Genomic DNA, 12,554 nt, shown 5'->3' with positions numbered 1-12,554 from the left:
TAATTAAAGGAGATCATCAACTGAGACCCTCAGTCCTGGTTCCATAGAGTAGCAAATCAGTAGGGCAACCCTCCAGTCCCATCTCAGAAGGCAAACTCTGGGAAACAAGGCTTTTCCTGAAAAGAGCTCAACCATAGAAGGAGGGAGAGAGAGAGAGAGGGGGGGGGGGGGAGAGAGAGAGAGAGAGAGAGAGAGAGAGAGAGAGAGAGAGAGAGAGAGAGAGAGAGAGAGAAGGAGGGAGAGGGAGAGGGAGAGAGAAGGAGGGGAAGGGGGAGGGAGGGAGGGAGGGAGAGAGGAGAGGAGAGGAGAGGAGAGAAAAAATACAAAAACAAAATGAGCAAGAAACCGAAAAGAACCTTGATCTTGGAAGTGCTCATAAAAGACTTTGAAAGTCAAATAAGAGAGGTAGAAGAAAAATGAGAAAAGAAATGAGAGTTATGCAATAGACAGTCAATATCCTGTAAAGGGAAGGTAGTTCCTTAAAAAAATACAATTGGGCAAATGCAAAAAAAAAAAATCTTCTGAAAAAAAAAACACCTTCAAAAGTAGAATTAATTTAATGGAAAAAGAGATGCAAAAACTAACTGAATAATATCACACATTAAAAACTAGAATGGGGCAAAATGGAAGCTAATGACTCTATGAGATATCAAGAATCAGCCAGAGAAGCAAAGACATAATGAAAAAAAATGGAAGAAAATGTGCAATACCTCATTGGAAAAACAGCAGACCAGGAAAATAGATCCAGAAGAGACTGTTTAAAAATTACTGGTCATGAAGGCCGTGACCAGAAAAAGAATCTGGGTAGCATTCTTCAAGTGATCATCAAAAGAAAACTGCCCTGATACTGTAGATACATTGAAAAATCCATCAGTCACCTTCAGAAAGAGATTCCACAAGGAACATTATTGCAAAATCCCAGAACTACAAATCTCAAGGAGAAAATACTGCAAGTTGCCAGATAAAAACAATTCAGCTATTGAGGAGCAACAAAGTCAGGATTATCCAGGATCTGGCAGCTTCTCCACTAAAAAATCATAAGCCTAGAATATCATATTTCTATTGAAAAAATCAGAAGTAGACAGAAAATTTAATCTTCAAACACAGGACTCAAAAGAAGCATAGAAAGGTAAATGGTAAAAATATGTATTATTAAAAGTTAAACTGTTTGCCTCCTAGATAGGAAAATGATAACTAACTCTTAAGAACTGTATCTGTTATTGGGACAGTTAAAGGGGGCATCACATGTATGAAAGGTGTGATTGTTAATGGACTCCGATATGATGATATCAAAGAAATCACTTCTTTTCTCATTTTTTTCTACCTCTCTTATTTGACTTTTAAAGTTTCTTATGAACACTTCTATCCATTAAGGGATGGAAAAAGGATTGTACTGGGACAAGAGGAAAGGGGAGGTATTATGGGACAAATTAGATTACATCAAGAGACACAAAAGACCTATTACAATAGAAGGAAAGAAGAGAGGGGAATGAACATTGTCTGAAGCTTGATGTCATCAGTTATGGAAGAAATAACTTAATTATTCAGTTGGGTGTCCTACAAAGAAATAGGTGGAAAAAGAAGAAAGGAAGGGACAAGCTGGAACAGAGAATAGAAACATAGTAGGAGAAAGGGGTAAGAGAAGGGAGGAGAGGTGATAGAAGATAGGACAGGTAGTGGGTGGATGGTTTTAAAAACAACTACTAAAGAACAGAGTGGAAAGAAGAAAAATACATACAGGGGAGAAAATAGGATGGACAGGAATATAGAGCTGGTAATTAGAACTGAGAAAATGAATGGGATAAACTCTCCCACAAAGCAGAAGCAAATAGCTGATTAAAAAATGGAATCCTATAATATGTTATTTACAAGCAACATATTTGACACAGAGAACCACATATGGAGTAAAGGTAAAAGGATGAAACAGAATTTATTATGCTTCAGCTGAAGCCAAACAAACAAACAAAAAAGCTGGGGTAGCCATTTTATCTCATATAAAGCAAAAGTAAAACTAGATCTAATTAAGAGAGATAAAGAAGGAAAGTACAATTAGATAAAAGGTCCTGAAAACAATGAAGTAGTAACAATACTAAATGTTCTATTAACAAGTAATAGAACACACAAATTCCTAGAGAAGATATTAAGCCAGTTACAGGAAGAAATAGGCAGCAAAACTATATTAGTGAGAGATTGCCCTTTCCCCCTCAGAATCAGACAAATCTAATCATAAATTAAGCCAGAAAGAAACTCTGGAGATTAATAGAATCCTAGAAAAACCTTTGAGAAAATTGAATAGGGGACAGAAAGGAACACCCTTTTCTCAGCAGTACATGGGCACCTTCACAAAAATCGACCATGTATCAGGGCATAAAAATTTCACAATCAAGTGTTGAAAGGTAGAAATAGTAAATGCTTCCTTTTCAGACACAATAAAATTATTTTCAATAAAGGCCCAGGGAAAGATGGACTAAAAACCAATTGGAAATTAAATAATCTAATTATAAAAAATGAATGGGTCAAAGAACAAATCTATAATTTCATTCAAGACAATGACAATAATGAGACAACATACCAAAATCTATGGGATGCAACCAAAGCAGTTCTTAGGGGAAATGTTATATCTCTATAAATAGTTACATGAATAAAATAGAGAAAGAGGAAATCAATGAATTGAGCATTCAACTAAAAAAGCTAGATAAAGAAAAAATCAGTTCCCCTAATTAAATACTAAATTAGAAATTCTGAAACTCAAAGGAGAGATTAATAAAATTTAAACTAAGAAAGCTATTGAACTAATTAACAAACTAAGAATTGTTTTTATGAAAAAACAACAAAATAAATAAATCTTTGGTTAATTTGATTAGGAAAGGAAAATAAAACAAACGGCCAGCATTAAAAATTAAAATTAAAAAATTAACCACCCTTGAAAAAGAAATTAAAGCAATAGTTAGGACCTATTTTGTCCAACTGGAAGCAAATCTGACAGACTAACTGAAATGAATATCTACAAAATATAAATTGTCCAGATTAACAGAAGAAAAAAATAAATTACTTAAATATTTCCATTTTAGAAAAACAAATTGGAGAAACCATCAATGCACTCCCCAAGAAAAAATCTCCAGGGCCAGATGAATTCACAAGTGAATTCTACCAGACATTTAAAAAATAATTAATTCCAATAATATACAAGCTATTTGGAAAAATAGGTAAAGGAGTCTTGTCAAATTCCTTCTATGACACAAATATGGTATTGTTATCTAAATTGAGAAAGGCTAAAACTGAGAAAGAAAATTATAGACCAATCTCCCCAGTGAATACTGATGTAAAAATTTTAAATAAAATATTATCAAAGAGATTACAATAACTTATCAGCAGAATAATACACTATGACCATGTGGAATTTAAATTTATACCAGGAATTCAGGGCTGGTTCAATATCAGGAAAACTATTGCCATAATTGACCATATTAATAACAAAACCAATACAAATCATATGATAACCTCAATAGATGCAGAAAAAGCTTTTGACAAAATACAACACCTATTCCTATTGAAAACACTAAGAGAACATAAGGTTAAAGGAGTTTTCCTTGAAATAATAAGCAGTATATCTACAATTAACAACTCATTTGTAATGAAGAGAAGCTGGATGCATTCCCAATAAGGTTAGGAGTGAAGCAACAATGCCCATTATAATCACTATTATTCAATATTGTACTATAAATGTTGGCTTTGGAATAAGAAAATAAAAAAGAAATTAAGGGAATCAGAATGGACAATGAGGAGTATAAAACTATCACACTTTGCAGATGACATGATAGTGTACTTAGAGAATCCTTGAAAATCATCCCCAAACCTATTTGAAACAATTAACAACTTTAGAAAGTTGTAGGATATAAAATAAACCCACACAATCATCAGCATTTCTATATGATACTGACAAAGCCCAGCAGCAAGAGATAGAAAGAGAAATTTCATTTAAAATAATAATACACAAAATAAAATATTTGGGTATCTGCCTGCCAAGACAAACCCAGGAACTATATGAACATAATTACAAAACTTTTCCCATACAAAAAAGTCAGATATAAACATTGGAAAAATACCACTTGCTCATGGGCTAATGTAATACTATTACTATATTGATTAATATTATTATTTATATTAATTATTCACATAAAATAATATTATGTAATAAATGAGTTATATTAATTATTATATTAATAAAAATGACAATTTAGTCTACTTAATCAGTGTCATATCAATTAAACTGCCAAAAATTTTTATACAGCTGGAAAAAACAGTGACAATTCATTTGGGAGAACAAAAGGTCAAGAATATCAAAGATATTAATGAAAAAAATTACAAAGGATGTTGGCTTAGCAGTACCATACCTAAAACTATTATAAAGCAGCAATCATAAAAACCATTTGATATTGGCTAAGAAGTAGAATAGTAGATCAGTGCAATAGGTTAGATACACATATCACAATAATCAGTGTCTATAGTAGTCTACTGTTTGATAACCCCCCAAACTCCAACTTTTGGGATAAGAAATAATTTATTTCACAAAAATTGCTGGAGAAAGAGGAAAATAATATGCCAGAAACTTGACATATACCTACATCTCATACCATATCCAAAAATAAGGTCAAATTGGATACATGATTTGGGCATACAGTGTGATACCATAAACATATTAGGAGAGCAAGGGATAAATTTACCTATCATATCTTTAGAGAAGGGAGAAATTTACGACCAAAAAAGAACTAGAGAACATTATGAAATGCAATATGAACAACTTTGATTATATTAAAGTAAAACGTTTTTGCACAAACAACATTAACAGAAACAAGATTAAAAGGGAAATACAAATCTGGGAAAAATTTTTCACAGCCAGTATTTCTGATTAAGCTCTCATTTCTACGATATAAAGAACTGTGTCAAATTTATAAGAATACAAGTTGTTCCCCAATTGATAAGTGAACAAATCATTTTCAGATGATGAAACTAAAGCCATCTATAGTTATGTGAAAAAATTCCCTAAATCACTATTGATTAGAGAAATGCAAATTAAATCAACTCTGAGGTACTCCCTCACACCTCTCAGATTGGCTAAGATGACAGGGAAAGACAATAATGAATGTTGAACAGAATGTGGGAAAACTGGGACACTAATGCATTGTTTGTGGAGTTCTGAAATGATCCAACGATTCTGGAAAGCAACTGAGAACTATGCCCAAAGAGCTATCAAACTCTGCATACCTTTTGACTCAACTGGGCCTGTATCCCAAAGGGATCATAAATAAGGAAAAATGATCCATTTGTGCAAAAATGTTTATAGCAGCTATTTTTGTATTAGCAAAGAATTGCAAAATGTTGGGGAATAGCAAAATAAGTTGTGGTATATGAAGGTAATGGAATACTATCATTCTATAAAAAATTTTGAACAAGCTGACTTTAGAAAGGTCTGGAAAGATTTACCTGAACTGATGTTGAGCAAAACAAACAGAACCAGTATGTACATAGTACTAGCAAGAATGTGCAGTGATCAACTATGAAACTCTTGGTTCTTCTCAGTGCTTTAGTGATCCAAGGCAATTCCAATAGACTTTGGATAGAAAACACCATCTACATCCAGAAAAAGAACAATGGGTATACACATGCTGTGTTCACTTCTTTTTTCTGATTTTTTTTTTCTTTCTCATGGTTTTTCCTTCTTATTCTGAGTTTTCTCTCCCAACTTGATTTATAAAGCAATATGTAGTTTAAAAAATGATTAAATTAAATTTAAAAAATAGGAAAGTGTACTACCTATGTTGTTTATTAAATAGTAGATGGGTTATGGTCAAACTTGATTTTTATTATTTTAAGAAAAAAAATAAATTATTATATTGATTCTATATACACTATTGACAATCTTTATGATTGCATTAGGCATGTACTTCATTAAAGAAGACTTATATCAACAACAAAAAAAATTAAACCTATCCTTCCTGAATTGCTAAGCTTGTAAACAAGTTATTTTATGTATTGCAAATGTTAAAAATAAATACTTTTTCCAAATGACTTGCACACAGAACAGTTTACACAATGATCACAGTATGGTAATGTACATACATATAAAGCTATACCTAAAGTCAACTGCACTAAGATTAATTGTATTGGTTAATCTTGGTCCTGAAGAATAGATAATGAAAGATACTGACTTTTTTTGGTAGATAAGAAACAAATATAGAACATCATTGTGAAATCTGTTATCTGTGATTTTGCTTTACTGTGTTATTGTTTCTTCAAGGGATGATAGGAAGGATGTATAACAAGAAATGATTCAACATAAAAACAAAAGGCAACAAGATCTTTAAAAAATCCGAATCCCTCTAATATCCCAGGGTTTTTTGGTTGTGAAAATAATTTATACAAATTATTAAGTTTTATTTTTTAAAAACCAAATCAAAGTTACCATTTTTTCAAAAGATATATAAATTAATATGGAGAATTTCCATTATAGCGAGAAACCTATTTTCCTCTCATAATTTAAATATTCTTTCTGCCTAAAAATAAGAGATGCTTTTGATTTTGGAATTCTTGAGTTGAAATTGTTTTGAAGACCTGTTTTCAAAAAAGCTATTCTAAGGTTTAGAGTAGAACGGGATTAGTTCTTTAACCACTTAAATAAATTGAAAGTGCAGAAACTAATTTGGATAAAAATCATTTAGTTGTAACTTAAGCACTTGATTATCAAATTATCCAAGTAGCAATATTTAAAGAGGATATTTGTATTTTTTAGGAAGCAAAACGTTTTCAAAACATTGATAAGTCATGGGTAAAGATAATGCAGCGAGCTCATGAGAATCCTAATGTAATCAGTTGTTGTGTTGGAGATGAAACTATGGGACAACTTTTACCTCATTTACATGAGCAGTTGGAAGTATGTCAGAAGTCACTTACAGGGTACGTACAAGTTGCCATTCCAAATATACCTTTACCATGTCAGAATTTTTCCAGGAAAAAATATCCTCTCAAAAACATGCGTAAAAAGTATCCATTTGACTTTTGCTTTCACACCTTTAATGAAGAGAAATCTACTTTCTCCCAAGGCAGTACATTCTGATTTTGCATTCCTCTCCTTAACATTTTTATTTCTTTGTATCTGTTATAAGCTGCTCCTACTTCCAAAATCTGGGGCTTATTACATGAACTGAACATAAGCCTTTTAATATCTTTGTAGTCATCTTCTGGAAGTTCTCAAGTTTATATAGTCCTTGGTAAAATATGACACCCAAAACTAAACAAAATACTTAAAATGTGATATAAACAAATCAGAATTTGGTGGAACTATCAACTTTTTTATTTTCTGAACATCTCTCTTAAGATACTCTTAAGATCTTGTTATATTCGCCTTTTTGACTGCTATTGAGCTTGCAGCTCAATGAAATCCCTAAACTTTTTTCAGATGAAAAGTTCTCTAGTTACATGTCATATACTTTTTAACTTGGGCAACTGATTTTTTTTCAACCCGATTTTAAGACTTTGCATTTATCCTGATTAAATTTCATCTCATTGGATTCAGCCCAATGCTTTTAATGCCCTTGCTCTACATGAGTGTTTAGCTGTCCTTGTTAACTATGTTCCCAGGCTTGGGAACATTCACCTTCAGACTTAATAAATATGCTGTTTATGACTTTGTTCAAATCATTGGTAGGAAGATTAAGCACTAGGAGGATAAGCACAAGGCGCTGAGGCACTCCCAAATAGATATCCTCCAAAGTTGGCAACATTAATGATGATTCTCTGAATGAATGCATTCAAACAGTTCTGAGTTTATTTATCCATAGCACTGTAGAATTAATTATAAACTATATTAGTCTGATGGATAAGTTAATCAATAATCTTCTATAGTTATTTCTAAAACCTGTGATTCAAACCTGAAAGCCTTAAAATTTTGGTAAATAAACTTTATTGCAAAGGTAAATAGAAATAGTTGTCTTTCAGATTCCTGTGAAATAAACGTGTAAGCAAATAAATAAAGCTTAATGAAATCAACTTACACCTATTAGACAGGACTAAATAATGATCTTTCAAATTCACAGGCCAATAGCACAACTGCTGTTCTCTGTATTACAAATCTCCAGTTTTTCCAAAATCTAGGTAAACCTTCTCTTATAATATACCTTGTAGGAAAGGCTGTGAAGTGTGGCTCACAGGAAGAATGAAATAGATCTCCAGTGTCTCCTCTTCTACCAGCAGAGAAAGCCAGAAGCTAGCTCTGAGGGCTCTCCTTGGAGACAAAGATGCCCAGGATGCAATTACATTTATTTGGTTCCTTAAATATTATTAGTCCAAGGATTTTTAGGTTCTGATTGCTATTTTTTAATTGGGAAAGGAAGACACCCCCCACCCCCCAAGGTTTTTTATCCAAGGCTTGATCCTTTTCCTGTTAAATACCAGTTCCACAATGAACAAATAACAGCAAATAACAAAGAAGCCCTAATCCAAATCAAAGATAAAATTATCAAAAGTCTCTAGAATAGTAAGCTGGGGAAAGGACATGATGAAGATTGTCACTGCCTCTTATTTTGGCTTCTGCCCAGAGTCTTTTTCTCCCTTCTCCAACCTGAAGTGGCGTTGGCTTCATCCATCTTCTTTCTTAACCTGGAACCCTGAAAGAATTGGAAGAATTCTCTTGGTTTAATCAACTCCTCAGTACCCCTCACACAGGCTCAGGATGTTGAGCTCCACAAGTGAGGAGAGAATTTTATACCAATGAGCTTTGGGACGTGGGTTACATTTAACTGATAAATATAGCTTAGGAATCCTATCAAAAAAGAATTGGTCCTACTTCCATTTCCACAAACTTTCAAATCACAAACTAACAATTTAGCAGTCATATCTGCCACTTTTTTCCCTTACCATTGGGGTCTGGTGACTTGAACTTATTAAAGGTAGGACTATTCTTAATAATTAACCCTTGTTAATTGCCTTGGGGGAATTAACTTACTATCAGAGTGATCCTAGTTACCTAGATTGCCTCACAAAACAAACAAATAAAATAATTATATTTTATCCATCACTGTTCATTTTTTTTCTAGACTACAGATCATTCTTCTTGACACAAAAAAAGAAAAAGAATTGAGCAGTTCTGTTTTTTTCTCTGGCATCAGTATTGTCCCATCATTTTGGAGAAACAATCCTGTCTCTTCTTTGATGTTCCTCATTCTCACAATACTGCTTTTTTTAAAGGCTTTTTCTTGTTCTTAACTTTTCTCACCAATTTATTTACTTTCTTGTGCCCTACTTTCGTATTCATCCTCCATTATTTGTTCTCCCACTCTTCCCCAAGTCTCTGTTAACTTTAATTGCTTTGATGATTATTTTAAAATGCTAACTTAGATCATATTAGTGACAATTTTTAGTTTGCAGAAATATAGAACCTTAATTTTTCCTTTAAATATCACTTTCTTTGTAAAAATAAATTTTAAAAAAGGAGAGGCTACTTAAAGTCTAGTCAGTAGGTATTAAGTACTTCTTATTGGACCTTCACTTAAGAGACATAAGTGAATCAGAGCCTTGAGAAAATTTGTTAATAACCTACAACTGTATACAACATCTGATTTAAATCACCATGATCCCTTGATTGGGGACTATGATTTGGGACTATGAATTTAGGAGAGAGGCAAACAGAAAGACAGCAAGAAATGGAAAAACTTTGTACACTTGATTTTTCAGAGACAAATTGGCACTATATATACAAATGTTTGCTTTTATCCCATTGGAAATCTAATATTTCATATAAATAAATGCTAATGCTCTTGATAACTGAAAAATATAGTGATATGTAAATGGAAAGAACAGTCTTAAAAAAGAAATCACGTGAGGCAGTTAGATGGCATAGTAGATAGAACACTGGCTCTGAAGTCAGGAGGACCTTATTTAAAATCTGGTCTCAGATTATTAATACTTATTAACTGGGCAAATCACTTAATCCTAAATGCCTTGCTAAAAAAGTGAACAACCCACCCAAAAAAAAAGAAAGAGTGAATGCTGTAATGACAAGCATGATCCTTCAAAAGAGGTAACAAAAATATACCTCTTCCTTCTTTGCAAAGGTAGAGGACTTTAGGTGTATAATATCAGAGTTAGCAGATCTGTTGATTAGTTTTGTTAAGTTGCGTTTTTCCCTATCTTAGTCATTATTACAAAGTTTCAGGAGAGGGGGAGTATCTACTCATTATTATAAAGTTTCAGAAGAGGGGGAATATTTACTGAGAAACGAGCATTGTACTTTTAAAAGATAAAGGTTATTTGAAGCAGTAGCATAATGAGGAGGAGGAGGAGGAGGAGGAGGAGGAGTTGTTGTTGTTGTTGTTGTTGTTGTTTTAACCATACACTTGGTAACATGAATTTCCCTATATTTTAAGATATTTGGAGAAGAAACGACTCCTGTTTCCCAGATTCTTCTTTGTATCTGATCCAGTTCTCCTGGAAATTCTTGGACAAGCAAGTGATTCTCATACTATACAAGTATACTCTCATTATAATTTATTAAATTTCTTTTCATAACATCTTAATGAATTTTTTTTTGTTTTTTATTTATATTTTAGCATAAACTTTAAAAGTTTTGAGTTACAAATTCTCTCCCTCCTTCCTACCCCTCATCCAAATTTTGAGAAAGCAATCATATGATATCAATTATACATATGAAGTCATCCAAAACATTTACATATTAACCAACATTAAAAAGAAGCATGATGAAAGTCTCTCCAGGCCTTTCAAAAATCATCTTAGTGATTGTTTCTTACAGAACAATACTATTCCATAATATTCATATACTATAACTTATTTATCTATTCTCTAACTGATGGACATTCACTCCGTTTTCTACTTCTTTACCACTACACCACTTCTTCTTTACCACTACACCAAGGGCTGCTTTCACTTTCCCTCTTTTGTGATCTCTTTGGGATATAGACCCAATAGAGACACTGCTGGATCAAAGATATGCAAATCGCTCTCCAGAATGATTAAACCAGTTCACAACTCCACAAGCAATGTGTTAGATTCCCAGTTTTCCCATATCCCCTCCAATATTTATCATTGTCCTTGCTCATCATTTCATATACAACAATAGTATTTCATCACAACTATACACCACACTTTGCTCAGCCATTTCCCAATTGATGGGCATCCCCTCAGTTTCCAGTTCTTTGCCACTACAAAAACAATAACAAAACAACAAAACAAAAGCTGCTACAAATATTTTTGTGCATATAGGTCCTTATTTCTTTTTTAAAAAATTTCTTTGAGGTATAGACCTTTTATTTACAGTTTTATAGCCCTTTGGAGCCTTTTCCAATAGTGCATGTGTCCCTAATTTTACCACATCTTCCTCAGTATTTATCACTAGTAATTCTGATGACTAATAAGTTTTATGTATTTTGTCAAATTTTCTTTTCAGTCTTTTTATTAGGAATGTTTGAAAATCCACCAGTTCATTAAATAACATTTTTTCCTCTAAATGAGGACTTTTTTGTGGTGGTCACTTAAGAAGTAAAATTGATTAAGTAGATAAAGAGGAACAAAAGTTCACTAAGGTAATTCCTTAAAATCGAAAGAATGAAAAAAAAAAAAAGAAAATGTGAAACATTTTATCAGAAAACAACTAACTTGGAAAACAGACTGAGGAGAGATAATTTAGACTGGCTAAAAGCCATGATCAAGGAAGGAGCCTACATATTCTGTTTCAAGAAATTATAAAGGAAAACTGCCTCAATAATCTAGAATTAGAGGGCAAAACAGAAGTTGAAAGTATATATCATTCACTTACTAAAAGAGATTCCAAAAGGATTAACTATCAAGTCAAAGAGAAAATACTTAAAGTAGCCAGAAAAAGAAACAAAACAAAACATTCCAAAACATTCAGATACCATGTAGCCAGTCAGAATCATACAAGATTTAGCAGCTTCCAATGTGAAAAAAAGTAAAAGACTTGGAATATGACATTCCTGATGTGAAAAGAGTGAGGATTACAACCAAAGATAACTTATGCAGCAAAACATTATCTTTTTTTCATTATTTTGATTTTGTTTTATTTTTACTTGAAATCTCATGGAATCATTAGTTTCCATTTACCCAATTGTGATTTTAAGGAATTATCTTACTAAATTACTGTTCCTCTTTTTCTACTTGATCAATTTTATTTCGTAAGGGATTTTGTACCTCTTTTACCAGCTTGTTAATTGTCTTTTTATAATTTTCTTACATCACAGCCACTTCTTTCCCCAATTTTTCCTCTATTGCTCTTAATTGATTTTTTAAATTACTTTTTATCTTTTGCAGAAATTCTTGTTAACTAGGTCACATTTTTTCTTTGAGGCTTTTCTTATAGCTGTTATGACATCATTATCTTCTTATGAGTTTTTGCTTTGGATCTTTCCTGTCACTATATTAGCTATTTATGGTTAGGTTATTTTGGTTTGTTTGCTTATTTTTAACCATTTCTTGACTTGAAGCTTATTTTAAAGTTGGATTCTATTCTTGGAGAAGCTAGATGA

At 32.4% G+C, this 12,554-nt stretch overlaps 1 protein-coding gene across 1 annotated transcript in view; it reads left to right on the top strand.

The window, feature by feature from the left end:
- Positions 1–12,554, top strand: part of DNAH8 (dynein axonemal heavy chain 8) — a 408,086-nt gene that overhangs the window by 201,906 nt on the left and 193,626 nt on the right. The window contains exons 38-39 of the mRNA XM_074311023.1: positions 6,791–6,954; positions 10,422–10,524. Of these exons, the coding sequence (XP_074167124.1) occupies positions 6,791–6,954; positions 10,422–10,524 (267 nt within the window). The remainder of the gene's footprint in view (positions 1–6,790; positions 6,955–10,421; positions 10,525–12,554) is intronic.

Source organism: Sminthopsis crassicaudata, chromosome 4 (assembly GCF_048593235.1).
Source record: "Sminthopsis crassicaudata isolate SCR6 chromosome 4, ASM4859323v1, whole genome shotgun sequence".
Lineage (NCBI taxonomy): Eukaryota > Metazoa > Chordata > Mammalia > Dasyuromorphia > Dasyuridae > Sminthopsis > Sminthopsis crassicaudata.
The sequence above is the reverse complement of the archived record's forward strand: the minus strand, read 5'-3'. Positions and strand labels throughout refer to the sequence as shown.